Source organism: Chelmon rostratus, chromosome 22 (assembly GCF_017976325.1).
Source record: "Chelmon rostratus isolate fCheRos1 chromosome 22, fCheRos1.pri, whole genome shotgun sequence".
Lineage (NCBI taxonomy): Eukaryota > Metazoa > Chordata > Actinopteri > Chaetodontiformes > Chaetodontidae > Chelmon > Chelmon rostratus.
This window is the reverse complement of record NC_055679.1, coordinates 3666915-3682887: the sequence shown is the minus strand read 5'-3', so window position 1 is coordinate 3682887 and position 15973 is coordinate 3666915. Positions and strand designations below refer to the sequence as shown.

Sequence of the window (15973 nt, the reverse complement as noted above, 5' to 3'; positions counted from 1 at the left end):
AGTTTGCAATGATGAGGTATATAAAATAATATAAAGTATAAAATGCCTGGCGAAAAAGCGGCTTTCAAAAACTTAGTTAGAGGCGCTTTTATTTTTTTGAATTGAGGCCGGTTTTCAGTTAATGCTCTTATTCTGAAAGCGCGCCCCCCGGAAGTCCTGTTCTTGTTGTTGCAGCGGAGCGCAGCTGTTCTGGGGCGAACAGCCTGCTTTCAGCTCTATAATATCACATAGTTTCGTTGTATGACGGCGCTCCGGCCCCTCCCGGGCCTCCGTTTCTTTATCCACATCTTTTAGCGACCGGCGTTGCTCCCGTTCGTCTCGCGCCGTCTGTGTGCTCACGAGAGGATGGTCCTGTCAACATCACAACAAGTCGCCCTGGCTTTCACGGCCGTGCTCTTCACGCTGGTCGTCCTGCCGCGGCTGTTCGGCGTCGGCGGCGGGTCCGGGGCGAAGGAGAGTCGATTTGACTCTCGCTACACCAGAAAAGGTAGGACATGTCGCTTTTGTTTGTCGCGGGGGGGATTACACACAGCAACATGGTTCCCGCTCGTGCGCCCGTAAGCACATGTGTCATTTAGCCTCGAGCGCACTAGTCCGCTTTAGCTACAGCGTGCACTGGCAACATAAATGTCCTGACAGAAGGCTACATACATGTATTAACCCACTCCTCAACGGGTGATAATGCACTGATGTTCAGCGCCATTGAAGTCCATCTATTTAAGGGGCAATCCACTGGCTGCTTTGTACAGTTGAACAGCATTTTTCTCCTTAAGATATGAATCAACATCACTAACAGGTGATGCCATCCGATATTATGTTGGTCTGGACTCTTTTCAAAGAGAAAGCATGCTTAAGTTGCATGTATTTGTTGTGTCTACTTTGTACTTGTAGTCCTACTAAAGGGGAAGCCACACTATCACACCTGGCATGTGTGTGATCATCTCTGCCAGGTGCGGTCCATCAGCTGTGGGTCATCTGTTGCCTGGTGTCTCAGGGGACTAACGTGTGACCACCCCATTCAGGTTAAGCTGGGCAAACACTGAATGATATGGGCCTGTTTCTGACCCAATTTTTCATGTTAGAGTTGGACTGAATTTAGGTGTTGTTGGGCATCTTTTGCCATGCAGTGCACAGCGGAGTGAGGACCGATCACAGCTGGATCAGCTGCTACTGACCAGCCTTCAGATGTTCTGGTGAATTTCTGACACGTCAGAGACGTTATCTGGCCCCCGTCAGGCTCTCGCGCAGTTGAAGCCGACGCACGAGTCGATTCCTTCAGGTCAGCGCCTTTTTTCTCGCTGCAGCTGCGCGAAGTGGCGAACAAAGCGCCTGAAAGTGCCACGGCGACATGAAAATGTAGGCCTACATGTGTGTTGGGTAGAGTAGCCCATAATGTAGTTTAATTAATAAATGTAATGTGTAAGCTCATGTTCAAGTATGAAGCGTGGAGATAACGTTTCACACTGTCGCCCTTTTGGTTGCATGCAGCATTGTCATTGGCTACGTTGACAAGCAGAGGTTTTGCCTTTATTCCGAAAAAGACAGTATTCCTACTAAGCTGTTTCCATGGCTAATAAAAAAGGATGTTCCACAAATGTTCCTGATTACCTGCAGCCGAGCACACTCCAATTAACAAACACAGCCCTGTCTTTCATTCGTTAAACCACCTTCTTGAAAAGGTCGGCTGTGTGATATTTGATATCCAAGTCTTTCGTTATGTATGAAAGTGTGTTTCTCTTTCTGTTTAGGACACCACAAGGCATCAAATGCTGAATAGTAGTTTAGATTGATGCCGTGCTGCCTTCACTGCAGCTTCCCACATGCATTGTGCGTTGCCTCGTCGTTTTCTTTTAGAAACTGAAGCCATACTTTGCTGCGGTCCGTCTTTCACACTGTCGTCACTTTAGGCTTGCATGCTCGTATCTAAACGCAAGCTGTTGATGCGCGACACAGCCAGTAGGAGTTATCAGGGTTAACACATTTAGGAACTGATAAACATAACTGAAATTAAAATTTTCTTATAGATGCATGACTCTTGGCATTTTGGATTCAGTTGGAACCGAATATCAGTTCCCAACCCTACATATCCCACGCCTTTTAATCCGGAACAAGGCCTAATTCAGAATATGCAAATGGAATATGCTGTTTACATGAATCATATACAATCTGAATTGGGATGTCAGTTTTAGTTACATTTCCTTTCGGCAGCACAGTACCCATTAACTGGAAACTAAGCAGTTAATTTTGGCCTAATCTCCCAGTCAGTTGTGTCCTGGAAGATTTCAATGAAATCAAATTGGAGAAAATGTGGTCAATTATTATCTGTGTGTCTGAACCATATTTTCCCATGTTTATGTGTCTAAGTGACAAAATTAAAACTGATGCAGTATTGAGTAAGGCTTAGGGTTTGGGGCTGCAATGTAATCCCTGAGGGCATTGACACTGTCAGTGTTTGTCCACTAAAAGTGTTCGTTTTTGCCACAGACAGGCTCAGATTCTCATTCTAAGTGTCTGACAACATTACAGAAAGGATCCCGACAGAGATACACCCTTTTGTTAAAGAGTAAGATCCTGTTTGCTTTACCAGAAACAGCCAATATATCTCTCTCACCAAAGCCACCAGACTTCATTTACAGAAGCGGTCATTTTACCACCGTAGAGCACATTTAATTCAACACAGCAGAAACAGAATAAAACTTACCACAACTGTTTTGGTTCATTTTTCACTCTTTCAAGAATCACCACCAACTCTGGTTTGGTCGAAATAAATCCTTAGTTCACCGAATCGGGAGAGGAGCGAGGGAGAGTGCGGACGTCAGCAGAGGGAGAACAGCATGTAGAACCAGAACATTTTCACATCCAACTCTGGAATTATTCTCGCCAGGCATCATGACTGAAGAAACTTAAATATGTTGGACTTTAACAGATTTTCCCCGTACCCTCAGTCAGATTTGCTGAAGTTACATCTCATCCTTCTTCTCACAGTGTTTTTTCATTTTTCATTTTACATTTAGTCACAGTTGCTCTTGATGGTATTACACACTGGAGACCCCACACTAGCTCTTTGAATCAACCGTTAAAAATAAGTTCAGGTTTTTGAAGGGATCTTACTCATTGTTACAGAATCTTTACAAACCAACAGTTCTAGAAAACAAGACACCCCCTGACTGGTTTATTTCATTTTTTTTTAATGTGTTTCAGTTACTCAGGCCGTTGCCACTGCCTTGCCTCCTGGCCAACACGAGGTTCACGTTCACGTTTAGTACAACGTGGATCGTCATGTTCACGGATGCCCTGGATGTAATTGGCAACTGAGTCCATTTGGCTACCATTCAGTCACCACGCTTGGACAATGTTGCTTTCCAGTAGATTTGGTGTCAGATAGACGGTATCCATGCCCTCAGCTGTCAGAATGTCAGACATCTGTGAGACAGAGCTGTGTCTGTCAGTAACCGCTGAACGAACACCAGCAACAGCAATGCAATTTGCAAATCAACGCTGAGCTATTTGTTAATTTGGTCCATGTTTTAGTCCGTGTTACTGACTTCTTAAAGCCTTTCTGGCAGAAAGCCCTGAAGGCAAACTTGCAGTATATGATGATGAGTGTGTATTATTCATTCAGCTGCCGTTAGAACAGCTGATATTCTGTAAACACCAACAGATTAGACGCAGTGGTGTCCAAACAAGCAGTGTTTGGCAGCATGTTGAACACCAACAGTAAACTCTGTCAGCTCAGTTTGTTGCAGCGCTTTGCTGTAATTATGTCAGCCTGCCCAGGACCAGACTAGTCTGGAGAGTTAATTTAAACCCAAGATACTTGTGCTCAAAAAGAGGATTCATTCTCAGTGAAGAACCTTGGAGCTCTATACATGCCAAAGAGCAGTGATTCCTAACACGTCTCTGGGGGTCATCAGGTGGAAACCTCCCTTCAACGGTGTTTCGCTTACTTAGTCCCAGGACACCTCCAGGAGGCTAGGCGGTGAACTCCTGTGTCCCAGAGTCACCCCCCCTAGTGCCAGTTCACACTGCTCCTACACAATCCAAACAGCACTGCCACGTTCAACCAGGCCTGTTTCGGAGATGCTCCAGGTAGTGGCCAGTACCGATGCTACCATTTAGCTAATGCTAATGCTAACCGCTTACTGCTAAGAAGAACAGAAGAAGACAAAAAAAAGTTTAGAGGGTCCTGAAGGTGGAGGCCTAATCCACAGACTAGATTTAACAGCCTCTTCTAACATTTCCCTAAAGAAGCAAAAAAAACAGGTAAACAACAAAAAAAGAACAAAAAAAACAAGCCAACTCTGTATCTTAAAACATAAACTCACCTGAGCAGGCCGCATGGTCCCAAAGAGAGAGATAAGTAACTCAGGTCAGACTTATTTAAACATTATTTCCTGAAAACAAGCCTGATTTAGGAAGTAAGCCTGGTTTAAACCGGCAGTCCTGTTTTATCAAACATTCCTTGGGACTCCTCAGAGTCTGGCTTCATTTTTCATTTCTCATGTATTTGTAGCAGCAGGTCCGGGCCCGGGCGCAGTGAGGGGACAGCCCATCAACATGAATGCCCCCGGTTCATCCCAGACCCCTGAGAACATGCAGCAGATGAAGAAGCTGATGGAGCAAGAGCTGAAGAGCGACAAGTACAAATCCAACAGCAACAAGGGCTACGTGTTCACGCTGATGCCCCTCTACGCCATCGGAGTCGGAGTGTTTGCAGCCTACAAGTTTTTGAAGGTAAGCGGAGATACCTGCGGCACCGAATGACATTGAGAGAATTTGCAGGGTTGAAAGGCGATCAGCATGCGCAACATCTGTATGTTTGTTCATTTGAACTCACAGATCAAGTCTGCAGATGACCAGGCACAAAAGGACAAATTTGCAAAAGGAGCCAAAAAATCAGTGGAGGCAGGTGTGTGTCGCATGCACTGGGATTTCTGTTTGCATATCCATGTTTTCTTTGTTCAGAGATATTTGGTTATCGTGCGTAACTCACACACGGTGTCTTCATTCCTCTTTTGTGTGTGTGTGTGTGTGTGTGTTGCGCAGAGAACCAGCTGAACGAGCTGGAACAAAGGCTCGCGCAGACAGAGAGGATGCTCAATTCCATCCTCACTCAGCTGGACCCGCTTACGAACTGGTGAGCGACGATCGCTGTCGGCGTGCACGCGCCTTGGCCTCCGGCCGGGTGCGCCACGCCTTGTCCTCACACTTGGTGGAAACAGCTCTGAAACATGATCCTCACTGTACTGTCCCCCACTCGCTCTGTCCCTTTTCTTTTAGCAGGCCAGTAGAAAATATTGTGACAGTGAGCGAGTGTAGAAGTTTAGAAAAAAATGATCACGTCGGCCTAAACATATGAGAGATGTTAAATAATCTGGGGGAATTAACTCCCTGGATTAAGTTTTAAGTAACAAGTCTTGTTGCTCTCCTACATTCAGATCTAAGATTTAAGTCCCACATCAACAAGGTGTTGAAAAAAAACTATTTTTTCCTTAGAAACAGCTGAAGTGCGACAATTTCTAAATCAACAAGATGGTGAAAACATTATTTGTGCCTTTATCGCATGTCAACACACCATTTACTAGCCTCCCGAAAAAACACACTGAGACTTCAGCTCATTCTGCAGCTTGACTCTTATTATTTTTTATTATTGTTATCACTATTAAACCTTTATTTAACAAAGTAAGTTCCACTGAGATCACAAAATCTTCGTTTCAAGGGGGCCCGGAACACACAAAACAACCTACAGTATCAGCTGGCATTAAAGTGTTTCAAACCACAGACCACATATTAACCAGGACCAGGAGGACAGAGCACATTAGGCCAGTTTTAGCTGCTCTGCACTGGCTTCCTGTATCGTTCAGAATTGATTTTAAGCCTTAAACCCTTAATGGACTGGGACCCAACCCTCATGTAGTTTTTACTCATCTCTTCAGTGTGAAATCCGTGGCCCAGGAGCAGAAGAACGAGATCATGTCTCAACTCCAGACCATCAGGTACCTGATGAAGAAGAGAGGAATGGACTGTCCACCCCTGAACATCAACGGTGGGCTTATTGACTGTCTTTGACTGTGTTCACACTGCAAAATCCAGCTTTTCCTCAGATCTCATTTTAGGAATTAACGTTCATACCAGTGATCCTGTTGGACTCAGCAGTGTGCGCGTACAGTATGCTAATGGTTGATCTCCAATTAAAACTCAAAGCTGCAAACAAGCTAGATAAGATACTGATAATTCAGCCGGGCCTCAGTTTTGCAGGCACGGCTTACAAAGTGTGTTGGTGTGACACCAGTGTTGCGTGTCCTGCTGTGACGGACCACATTTTGAAATTCAGCCGGAGCAGCCACATTGAGACCATATAGAAGAGTGTTTTGCATCTGATTTACACTTACAAACGTGGCTGAAGTCAAATTTGCAAAAACATCAGAACGCAGCCTCGCAGCGGTGTCAGGTGACTGACCGCATGCGAGTTCCCATTAATTTTGCTTTTCTTCCACATAGTTCTTGGTGATATATGAAACTCTGTGGTGGTTGTACTGTTTCCTGCTGTTTCTGAGTCACTGAGCCACATCTTTTGCATTTCTGTGAAGCCATTTCTTGTTGCTTCTCAGGCCATATAACAGTATATATGTGATGAGCGAATACCAGCCAATATATTAGATCAGTTGGGCACTAGCGTTGTAGATGTTTATGCCATTATACTAACAAGCTTTTGTTGGTTCATATGATACGTGCTGTGGTGCTTTTCTGCGTTTCCCTTTCAGACCCTGCAGGCTTTCAATGCAACCAAACACTGCAGCGACTAATTTACTACCACACCTTCAACCGAAAGCGAACTGCCACTGAAGTGTTTGGTTTCCGTGGAAACCTGCCAACTCAATTCAGCTGAATGTAATTCTGTAAATTTTCAAAGTAATCGGAGATAATGTCCACCAGACAGAAAAGACTACTCCGTTAGTTCTAGTTACTTTTTTAAGCACCGACCACGTACCATGCATATGAAAATATCTGTAACTGTGCAACACTTAGCAACTTTTCTCCTTTTGATACACTCCCTCTCAGCTGTACCTTCTGTCTGCTGTGCTGTCCATCTCACAGTCCTGTCATACTCCTCCTGTCCAACAGAAACACCATCTTCATTAGCCTTGTCATTACTTCCTGTCGCTTCTGTTTCACTGTTCAGATGACACAAGCCTTGAGTTTCACTGACAGTAGTGTAACGGCACAGCAGAATAAAAGTGACTGAAATTAATTAAGTAAATGAGAACAGTATTTCTGATTAAGAAGAGATGGTGTTGATGGAATTAATATGTGGAAATGTATGTTATACTGAATTTATTATGGCAGATGGTATAATAAATTCAGTATAACAAAATACAGGTAATTCTGATTATGAGACTTGACTGTGTGTAAATACCTCAATACCTAAGAACTTACACTTGTATAGTTTTACTACTGATTAACAATCAGATATATCGTTGTCTTCATATCACTTGTTTGTGACTTTCAGAGGCATCCTGCGGGCGTAATCTGGACGACCTCATAGAATCACTCGGCGCCAGCGACACCTCTGCAGTGGAAGCGTCTCTGGTGGAAAAGGAGAGCTCAGCAGGGCCTTCTGAAAAAGTCTATCAAAAGCGTTCGGAAGCTAAAGATGAAGCTGCAACAGACGGTGAAGAGATGAAGGAGCTCATACCAGAGGAGTGTGATGGGGAGGCAGAGGAAGAAGGGAATGTGGAGGAAGAGCAGGAGGACGATAAAAACGAGGAGGGGGAGGAGGAGGAGGAAGAAGACGGATTGGAGGACTCTGAGCTCATGCCGTCGCCAGAGGAGTCATATGAGACAAACATTGAGGAGGCTGGAGCGGAGCAGCCTGCGTCAGGCCTCAGACGACGCAACAGGCCTGAATGAACTCACCGCAGGACATCTGCACTGTACAGAAATGTGACAGATTATTATGAATATTTATTATCTGAAAGGCTTTCACCCCAAATGGCTCCCCACATACTCATCAAAAACATATACTGCATTCATAACAATAACCGCGAAAGGAAAGACGCAGTAAACACATGGGGCTCTATTTTCAACGACCAGACAAACCGTAAGTACACATGTACGAGCACAATGAGGGCGTATCAGAGTGCATCTGCTATCATTGCACATATAGGTGCTGTGTGCTATGTGCAAACGCGTTGGGTGAAGTGGGCTTCTGTCATTTGGTGTTTTGATGACAGCAGTGGAGAACGCTGTCTAACACATCACTCAAAAATGTCCCACAGTTTGAGACTGAAAACCCTGCTCTGCTTCTGAAGTCACCTTTGTAGGTAGAATCATCAAATGGTCAGGAGAGTGTCACTGTGCAGAAATCATATTATAGAGCTACTTGTTTTTAGTCTTTGTGCTGACTTGAAAATAGAGCCCATGATGTCCTTTACTTCCCTGTTGTCTGTCATTTTTAACACTAATTATCACCTTTTTGAACCTGATTTTGGAATGAAATTTATATACATTTTTTATTTTACTACTCTTCTGTTACCAGTCTAGATTTGTGCCTGTTTGAATGCTGAATCCAAACATTTAAGGAGTAAAATCTACATTAAAGGTTGTGGCGTGTGTCACCCGTTGCTGCTTATTTGCCTTTATCATTCCTTTCTCATGGTGGACAAACACAGATGTAACTGATACAATCATGACTTAATCCCATTGAGGTGATGCAGGTCAGGGGTCCTGCTATTGTGCATGCTGGCTCATTGACTTCAGACACTTAAATGGAGCAAAACCATTGTTAATATTACAAGTTCCATTGTGCTTTTCCTGCTGGGAAAAGTAAAAATGTTGGCAATGAAAAAGGCCTTTGATGTAAATGCCACAGGACATGAGCTTGGACCCAGAATCTCTGTTAGTTTTGAGAGAATGTGTTGTCATTGTTCCATATTAACCTTACGCTATCCTGTACTGCCACCTTCTGTGAGGAACACTGCTGAGATGGACGACTTCATGACAAAAACCATAAACAATGTTCCTATTTCATTAATATATGTACTAATTAAGTTTTACCGTAAAGAGTGACTAATGCTGCTGGAAGTAATGGCTCTGCTCAGACTGCTAAATGCCACAATGTACACTGTCAGAGTTTAAATTGTGCATGTTTTCTATACATCAAAATCATAACTGCATGTTTTTCCATTCTTATTATTTTGTTTTGCGTGCACATTGTGACTGCATGATGATTTCTGTACTCAAGAGGAAAATGACAATTTGATCTACCAGAAACACATGAACTCACATTTACTTGTTACACATCTGTTACCTTTTCAAACCAACCTTATTTGACATGTTTTTATTTTTGTTGGACACCAATATGGTAGCAAGGAATCTGTTATCACTTCGCCTTATATTTCTTTTTTTTTTTTAAATTTGTGATTGAAAATCCTTGTTTGAGGTCACTGTGTGGAGGATTTCAGGTTGTCTCTGTGTTGTCACACATCAGGTGACCATCAGGGGGCTCTAACTCTAAATCTCCAACTACAATCAACTAATTTGGGTCCTGATTTTTGAGAAATCTCGTTCTAATTTGTGCTGATGTCAATTAATGGCCAATAATGTATTCATGACTGCAGCTGCAACAGCACCAGAGTTAACAGTAGTTATTAGTCTTGTCTGTATGACCATTTTACATCATATGTCCCTGTTACAGATGAGCACAGCCATTTCATGTGTATTTGCAGTGTGTAATAGTAGTCCAAATGTTGATGTAATAAAACGTGCTAAAAGTTTGGTTAAAACCATTTTTGCCAAAATGAGAGGCCCCAGTAGTATAGCATTTATTGTGTAATAATATAAGATCAAAGCATGAATTCTGTGCTTGCCATGTGAAGCCCACAAATCGTTGCCTTATTAGTGAGTAAATATGTAAACATTTGACCTGTAGAAAGATGTCTGGGTTGGATTCATATTTTCATTGTTTTCCTGAGTTATGACACATGTTATGTTCCACATAAAATATATCGCCACGTATTTGAAACCACAAATCTTTGCCTTAACTGTTTTGTATCTGTTCTCCCCTTTATGCATAGTGACATTTCTGTGTTGACTGTTGTGTGTTTCATGTGGCGGTTGAGTGAGGAAACTGAGCTCGCCGTGGACAATAAAATGTCTAAAAAAGTGATGCTGTTCAGTTTCTCAAAACTGAGGCCTGATACTGATACTGCAGATAATGTTTGCCACTTTATTTAAATCTGAGCTTCTCCATCCAGTGTTTCTTGCTAAATTGTATTTTCATTGGGCTGGAGAACGTCATATTATTTTATATTGAAAAAAAAAAGGTTCATAAACGTTGTGAAATGATAAATACAATGAAGAAATTTCAAGTAGTGGACAATCACGCATGTTTCGTCAGTTTTTCGACCGCTGCTAATGTTGAGGTTATTGCTACGTTCACTGACTATAGGATTTTCATAAATTACCTGCCCCAGACCCGTCAACATAACTGTAAGCAATTGGCGCCAACAATACGAAAGAATCTAAAAACCAAACAAACATGAATGCCCCAGATTAGCCGAGTCCGTCAATGAAGGCAATGAAACCCACATCTAATTGATATCGTCTTATAATATCAATGAACAGTGTTTCTCACACTCGCAGGACCAGCTCTGCAACCATACAAATGTTGTTGTGGAGTTGTCCATCAACTCTCTGTTGTAAATATGGGAGTCTTTTCTGCCTTTCCCGTTAGCAACAAACAAAGCTATGGCGGAAATCACGTGAGACTTTAACAGTAGACAATATACAGTATTTTAAGTTGATTTTGGTTAGCTAACTGTTAGCAAAAAGTGCCTGTCAACATACTCAACAAATACTGAGCAACATGAGCGGTCATTGGGAGTCGTTTTTCTGGCAAATGTAAGTCCAATACGCCCACTTTTAATGGAATCACCATGGCTGTTAGCTGCTAAATGTACCCAAGGTAGCTAGTTCACAAGGTAGCTAGCTGACTTAGTTGCTAGCTTATAATCTTTCGGCTGGGCAGGTAAACTTTTGCAGTTGGTTTAAAAGCCTTTTATTCTTATAGCGGCTACTTGTTTTAGCCGAAAACAGCAACATTACAGTTGTGACAGTGAACTGAATCCGTTCAACAGTGATGCTAAAATGAACCATAGCGCTGTGGAGCAGCTTTGATTGCAGTAATGTTACCTGCGCATTTACATTCCGCAACTGTTGACATGGCACAGCAGGAAAAGCACAGGTGAAAATAATATAATGACTGAGTTGAATTTAGCTGCTTCACTTTCAGGGTCCGGGCTTTACATGTTCCTCATAAGATAGTGGGCGACATGCCAATCAACTGAAAACACCTGCAAGGGTGAAACACGGGTGTGTTGGCGCCTTAAAAATAACATTGTTTGTTATACTGCTTTCTCGATTCTATTCTCAGTATTCTTATGAATTACTGTCACCATGTTCTACCTGGATACTGTCACACACACCTATTCTTTGCACCTGCAGATTCACAGTCAGCTGCTGTGTGTGTGACGCCTGCACTGGATGGAAGCTGAAGTGTTGATGCTCCCTTTGTGTCCTGCAGATGGCGCCAAAGGAACACAGTTGCAGCAAAGGCAAACAGGTAAGAGAGGACTAACACTGTGCGCTGGGTGGCCAGGGTATATCGATAAGTATCGATTTATCTGCTTGATACTGAATACTCTGTTTGCATTTATTTTAGATTTACATTAGATAAAAATTGGTTAATTAAAGGATTGTCTAGAAAATCATTCAAATAGTGTGCAATTCACATCAAACTGAAGTACAAGCCCCCCTGCTTATTAATTCCTGGAAAACTGAAGTAGTTTGGAGAACTTTTCCAAAGTATCCCAGTGAAGTAAACCACCCCCTCTTGTCATAACTTATAATTAGACGTAAAGAGTTTATTAATGACTTCCTCTCATGCAGTGGAGAAAAAAGATCTGGGATTCATCGCAAATTAGCTTGGCTCTCTCAATTAGGAAAGCAACATTTAATCAGCTCAGTTTTCTTCCACTGGGATTTCTGTCTAATTCCATCCAAGGGCCCGTGGTTAGCAGGATAATGTGTTTTTTATTGTACTCCACGGTTGTGAATGGAGCTAGGAGTGTGCAGCAGAGCCTGCACAAGCTGCTAAAAAAAAAAAAAAAAAAAAACAAGAAGAGAAAAGTAATTCCCTTCACCACTCCCTTCAGGGCTACACTGGACTTCTAATCACACCAAAAAACATTCTCAAGGGTGTTAAAGTGTTTACAAAGGGTTTTTATGTGGAAGGGCTGAAATGTTTAAAGGGTGCTTTATATGCTTATACACACAGTTTACATGCTCTTTGATGACTTGGCTGTAATTGTTAATTGCGGTAATTGCCTCTGTGATGGAGTTTGTTGCCTGCTTTATTCCCCAAACGTTCCTGGTTATCTTGCCTTAATCAGGGCAATGGAAATGTAAGGGTTGGGGAATAAAGAAGGGTAAACTGGAGAAGGGTTGTTTAATTACGATTGATAAAATGTAGGATTATGTGGAGCAGAGCCCGACTGAACCCTGATTTTTGGGGCTGATGCAAATTCTGATATTAGGGAGTGTAAATAAATGCAGAAATGCACACGTAACATTGTAAATCAGCCCAAACATATTTTTAGGTTTATGTTCTATAAAGTGTCATATGGCTGCATATTGGACCACATGCACTGACATGATGGAGCTCCAATATATCTATGATAGGCCAATATTGGTTGATAAAATCTATTGACTGATTTATCAGTCAGGCTCTAATATGCCCCCCTCCTCCCCTTTTCATGAGATCAAACCCTGTTTTGGCGCTTTTGGTCAATATTTCTTTCAGCAGAGGCCATACAATGTATTTACATTTTGGAATTACCTCTCTATTCTATCTATCTGTATCTAATTTTTCACTGTTAGTGGCAGAGTCCGTCATTCCCATGCTTGATTCGAATTGCCTACCTAAGCAGGAGGGCTTCACAGGAACTGGTGCATGCATGCAGTCCAGTGTAATTTCATCTCATTGATATCAGCATCACTGTTCACTCTCTTACAGCCGTTTGAGAGCTGTATTAGGTCACTGCTAACGCTTAACCAAGAGTTTCTACTGCTGATCTTTTAATGTTCACATTAAAAGCATTGAACCGGCAAAACTCAGGGTGCAGATTTCAAAACGTTAAAGGGACTGGCTTTGCAAATGATGATGGAGGAAGATAATTGCATTCAGTACAAAACAGTGAACAGTGAAGTGGTGGACATCTACCAGACTGAGAGTCTGAACGAAAGTCATTGAGGGGAATTTGAAGATTGAGCATTTTTGAAGTTTGGCCCATACTATTAAATTTCATGGAAGTGGAATACTAAAAGACTGGAGTACCCCTTTAAATAAATTAGCAGTTATGTGATGAGAAAATGGTCATAACTGGACGTTATCTGTCTATTTTCTTTACTTATTTGTTGGACATGCCAGTATAGTGAGTATGTTGCCGTCCTACTGTGATAGAAATGAGATATCAACATGTAAGCATTTTATTTTCTGTCATTATTGGAGTTTTTATTTTAGGTTTCAGCCAAAGAACTGTCCTTTTGGTTCCTGGATGTCTTCAAAGTCAGCGGGATTGTGTTGTCAGACCTCTGGGAGGGAGGCAGAGGTATTGTGCTTCATCAGATATAAACCCAGCAGACAGTCTGCAGGACGGCACAGAAAGTTCAGACTGAAAGGGCAGAAAACTCTCCCTGCCTCTGCGTGACAAGGTCGCTGCGCTGTAGTCCAGTGAAAGGAATACATTTCAATAGTATTCATCATCATCCAATTAATTTCTCTGAAACTCAAACTAGGATGCAATCATTTACTCGTGGTCTTTATTCTATTGACCGCAGTGTCTTCCATCCCATTGCCTTCGTATTTTCTGTATCAATTCCAGCTTCTTGTAATGAACATGGAGAGTCCTGTCCTGTGCTGTAGATGATTAGGTTTTTCCTTTATCAAGCATCATTTATTCCTGTGTAATATTCCTTGAAGTAAGACACTGGATAAGGCTTTTCTTTTTACAAAATCCTCTACTTAGAATACACGGAACATAATTATACCATGCCCCTTTCTTTCATTTCTGATTGATGCTATTGTGAACCTGAATTGAAACCAGCCAAGGCTGCCTGTCTAGCCTTCAGCCCCCTCTGGGACTGATCCTGTGGCGCTGCATGGGGAAAATAGACTGGCCAAGGACCTTGGCTTTCCAATAGACTTTTCTTTTCTTTTTTTTTCCTTTTACTCTCCAGTTCCCGATAAAGATCAGCAATCTGGCTGCTCTATTTTTAGTGAAGATATTACAGGGAGGGAGAAGAGACTCTGAATCCTATTTGCTTCCTGTATCGGTCAGTGCAAGGATGGCTGTGTAAAGGCAAGAACTGTCTTGACCCACTATAGTCCCAAATACTTCATCTTCTCTGATGAATGGCCTCATTACGAAAACATTAAAAGGCCTCAACACCCCAATTTTAAAACTCACCAGCTGGTTCATTTGAAATTGAAATGAGAGGCAGCAGGTTGTGGAAAATGAGTAATGTCACCACAGAATATGCTTTTCAAAGAGTTCAGGTATCATATGACCTAAAGTGACCGCTGCTGGTGATCGGTAAAAATTCTAATAAGGTCCACCTGTCCTGAAACTGCACTGAAAATGTAATTGATGCAGAATGGCTTATTTGTTAGAGCCTCTACAGCAGATCCATCAGTTGCATTGGCAATCATGCTGGCCCATTCCTTGGTACACTTCGGTTAAAGCCAAATCCAGTTAAAATAATTGCAATTTTAACAGAGTACTGAACATGTTGTTTTGATGTGTAAGGTCAGGGTAGCTGCTGGCTAGCTTAACATACATTTGGAAGGCACATTTATTGTACATCATGCACATTTGGGCAAGTCAGTGATTTCTTAAACTGTTCCTCACTGGAGACAGATTGATCGGTAAATATCACATAAAAAACATTGTTTAGGTTATTTTAACCATTTTGTTGTGTATGACAAAATCCAATGGGTCAAAAAAATCAATTAAATTCATGAGATTGCCTCTTAAGGCAACTGTGATTGATCACGGTTGATAAATTGTCTGTTAGAAATAGAGCTTGTTTGATTGCATGCATTAGATTGAATCAGGTAAGTACAACATCGCCATGGTCTGAGAGGCATCAGAGCCTTACAGCTCGATACAAGCCTGTTGCTGATCGTAGGAACAAACATTTAGTGGTCAGATGAAACGAGGATGGAGCCAGCAGTTGTTGCAGGTTTCCATTATGTTTTATTGTGGTTAAATGGAACCTGAGTAAATAGACCCGAACCATTACTAAAATCATTTGTCACTCTCGCTGTGCCGCAGGCCTGTCTGCTTCAATACTAACATTCAATTTAGCACCAACTTATTTTCTCGCCATGCCCTTACCCTTCTTGTAAATGACAGTAGCTTGTAATTGACACATTTTCACAACAGAGAAACGATAACTAGCGAATTTGTGCAGATAACAACGTACGCAGAAAAGTGTGCAATGAAATACAAATAACTAGAAAAGCAGGTATAGGCTGCTCAGAGTGTTAAAACAGTCTCCCACGTGTTCATTTCCATATCAATATACAACTTATAATGTGTGCTAAGGGCTTTACAGCTTTGATCATCAGTACAAGGACTCAACACATTAACCTTCTTGTAAAAAGTCACCAGATTTGTTACTACTCATCTTTTAAAGGCACAAGGTGGATCTCACATCACTGCATCCAGAGTCACATTACTATGTTAACAACATGACTGAACACCTGTCACTAAATATCTGTCACTATAGTGTAAGGCAATTAATAGATGGACAAATTAATTAACTTTATTCCAGTTGGGACTGTAGACTTGTTCCCTCTGCTAGTTTGGAACGAGTTAATTCAGTATGATATGCTGAGGAGCCATTAAAT

General features: G+C 41.9%; 1 protein-coding gene across 2 annotated transcripts; it reads left to right on the top strand.

Annotated features, from left to right (window-relative positions):
• Positions 1-170: 170 nt before the first annotated feature.
• On the top strand, positions 171-10138 carry ccdc107 (coiled-coil domain containing 107). Of its 2 annotated transcripts, none has more exons than XM_041964080.1 (6): positions 171-487; positions 4517-4734; positions 4840-4909; positions 5047-5137; positions 5937-6046; positions 7511-10138. In XM_041964080.1, exons 1-6 carry the CDS (start codon positions 346-348, stop codon positions 7909-7911), a joined length of 1032 nt encoding a protein of 343 aa, XP_041820014.1. In that variant the 5' UTR covers positions 171-345; the 3' UTR covers positions 7912-10138. The 2 variants fall into 2 exon arrangements, with proteins under 2 accessions (XP_041820014.1, XP_041820013.1); XM_041964079.1 differs by having other exon boundaries at positions 4514-4734.
• The last annotated feature ends 5835 nt before the right edge of the window (positions 10139-15973 follow it).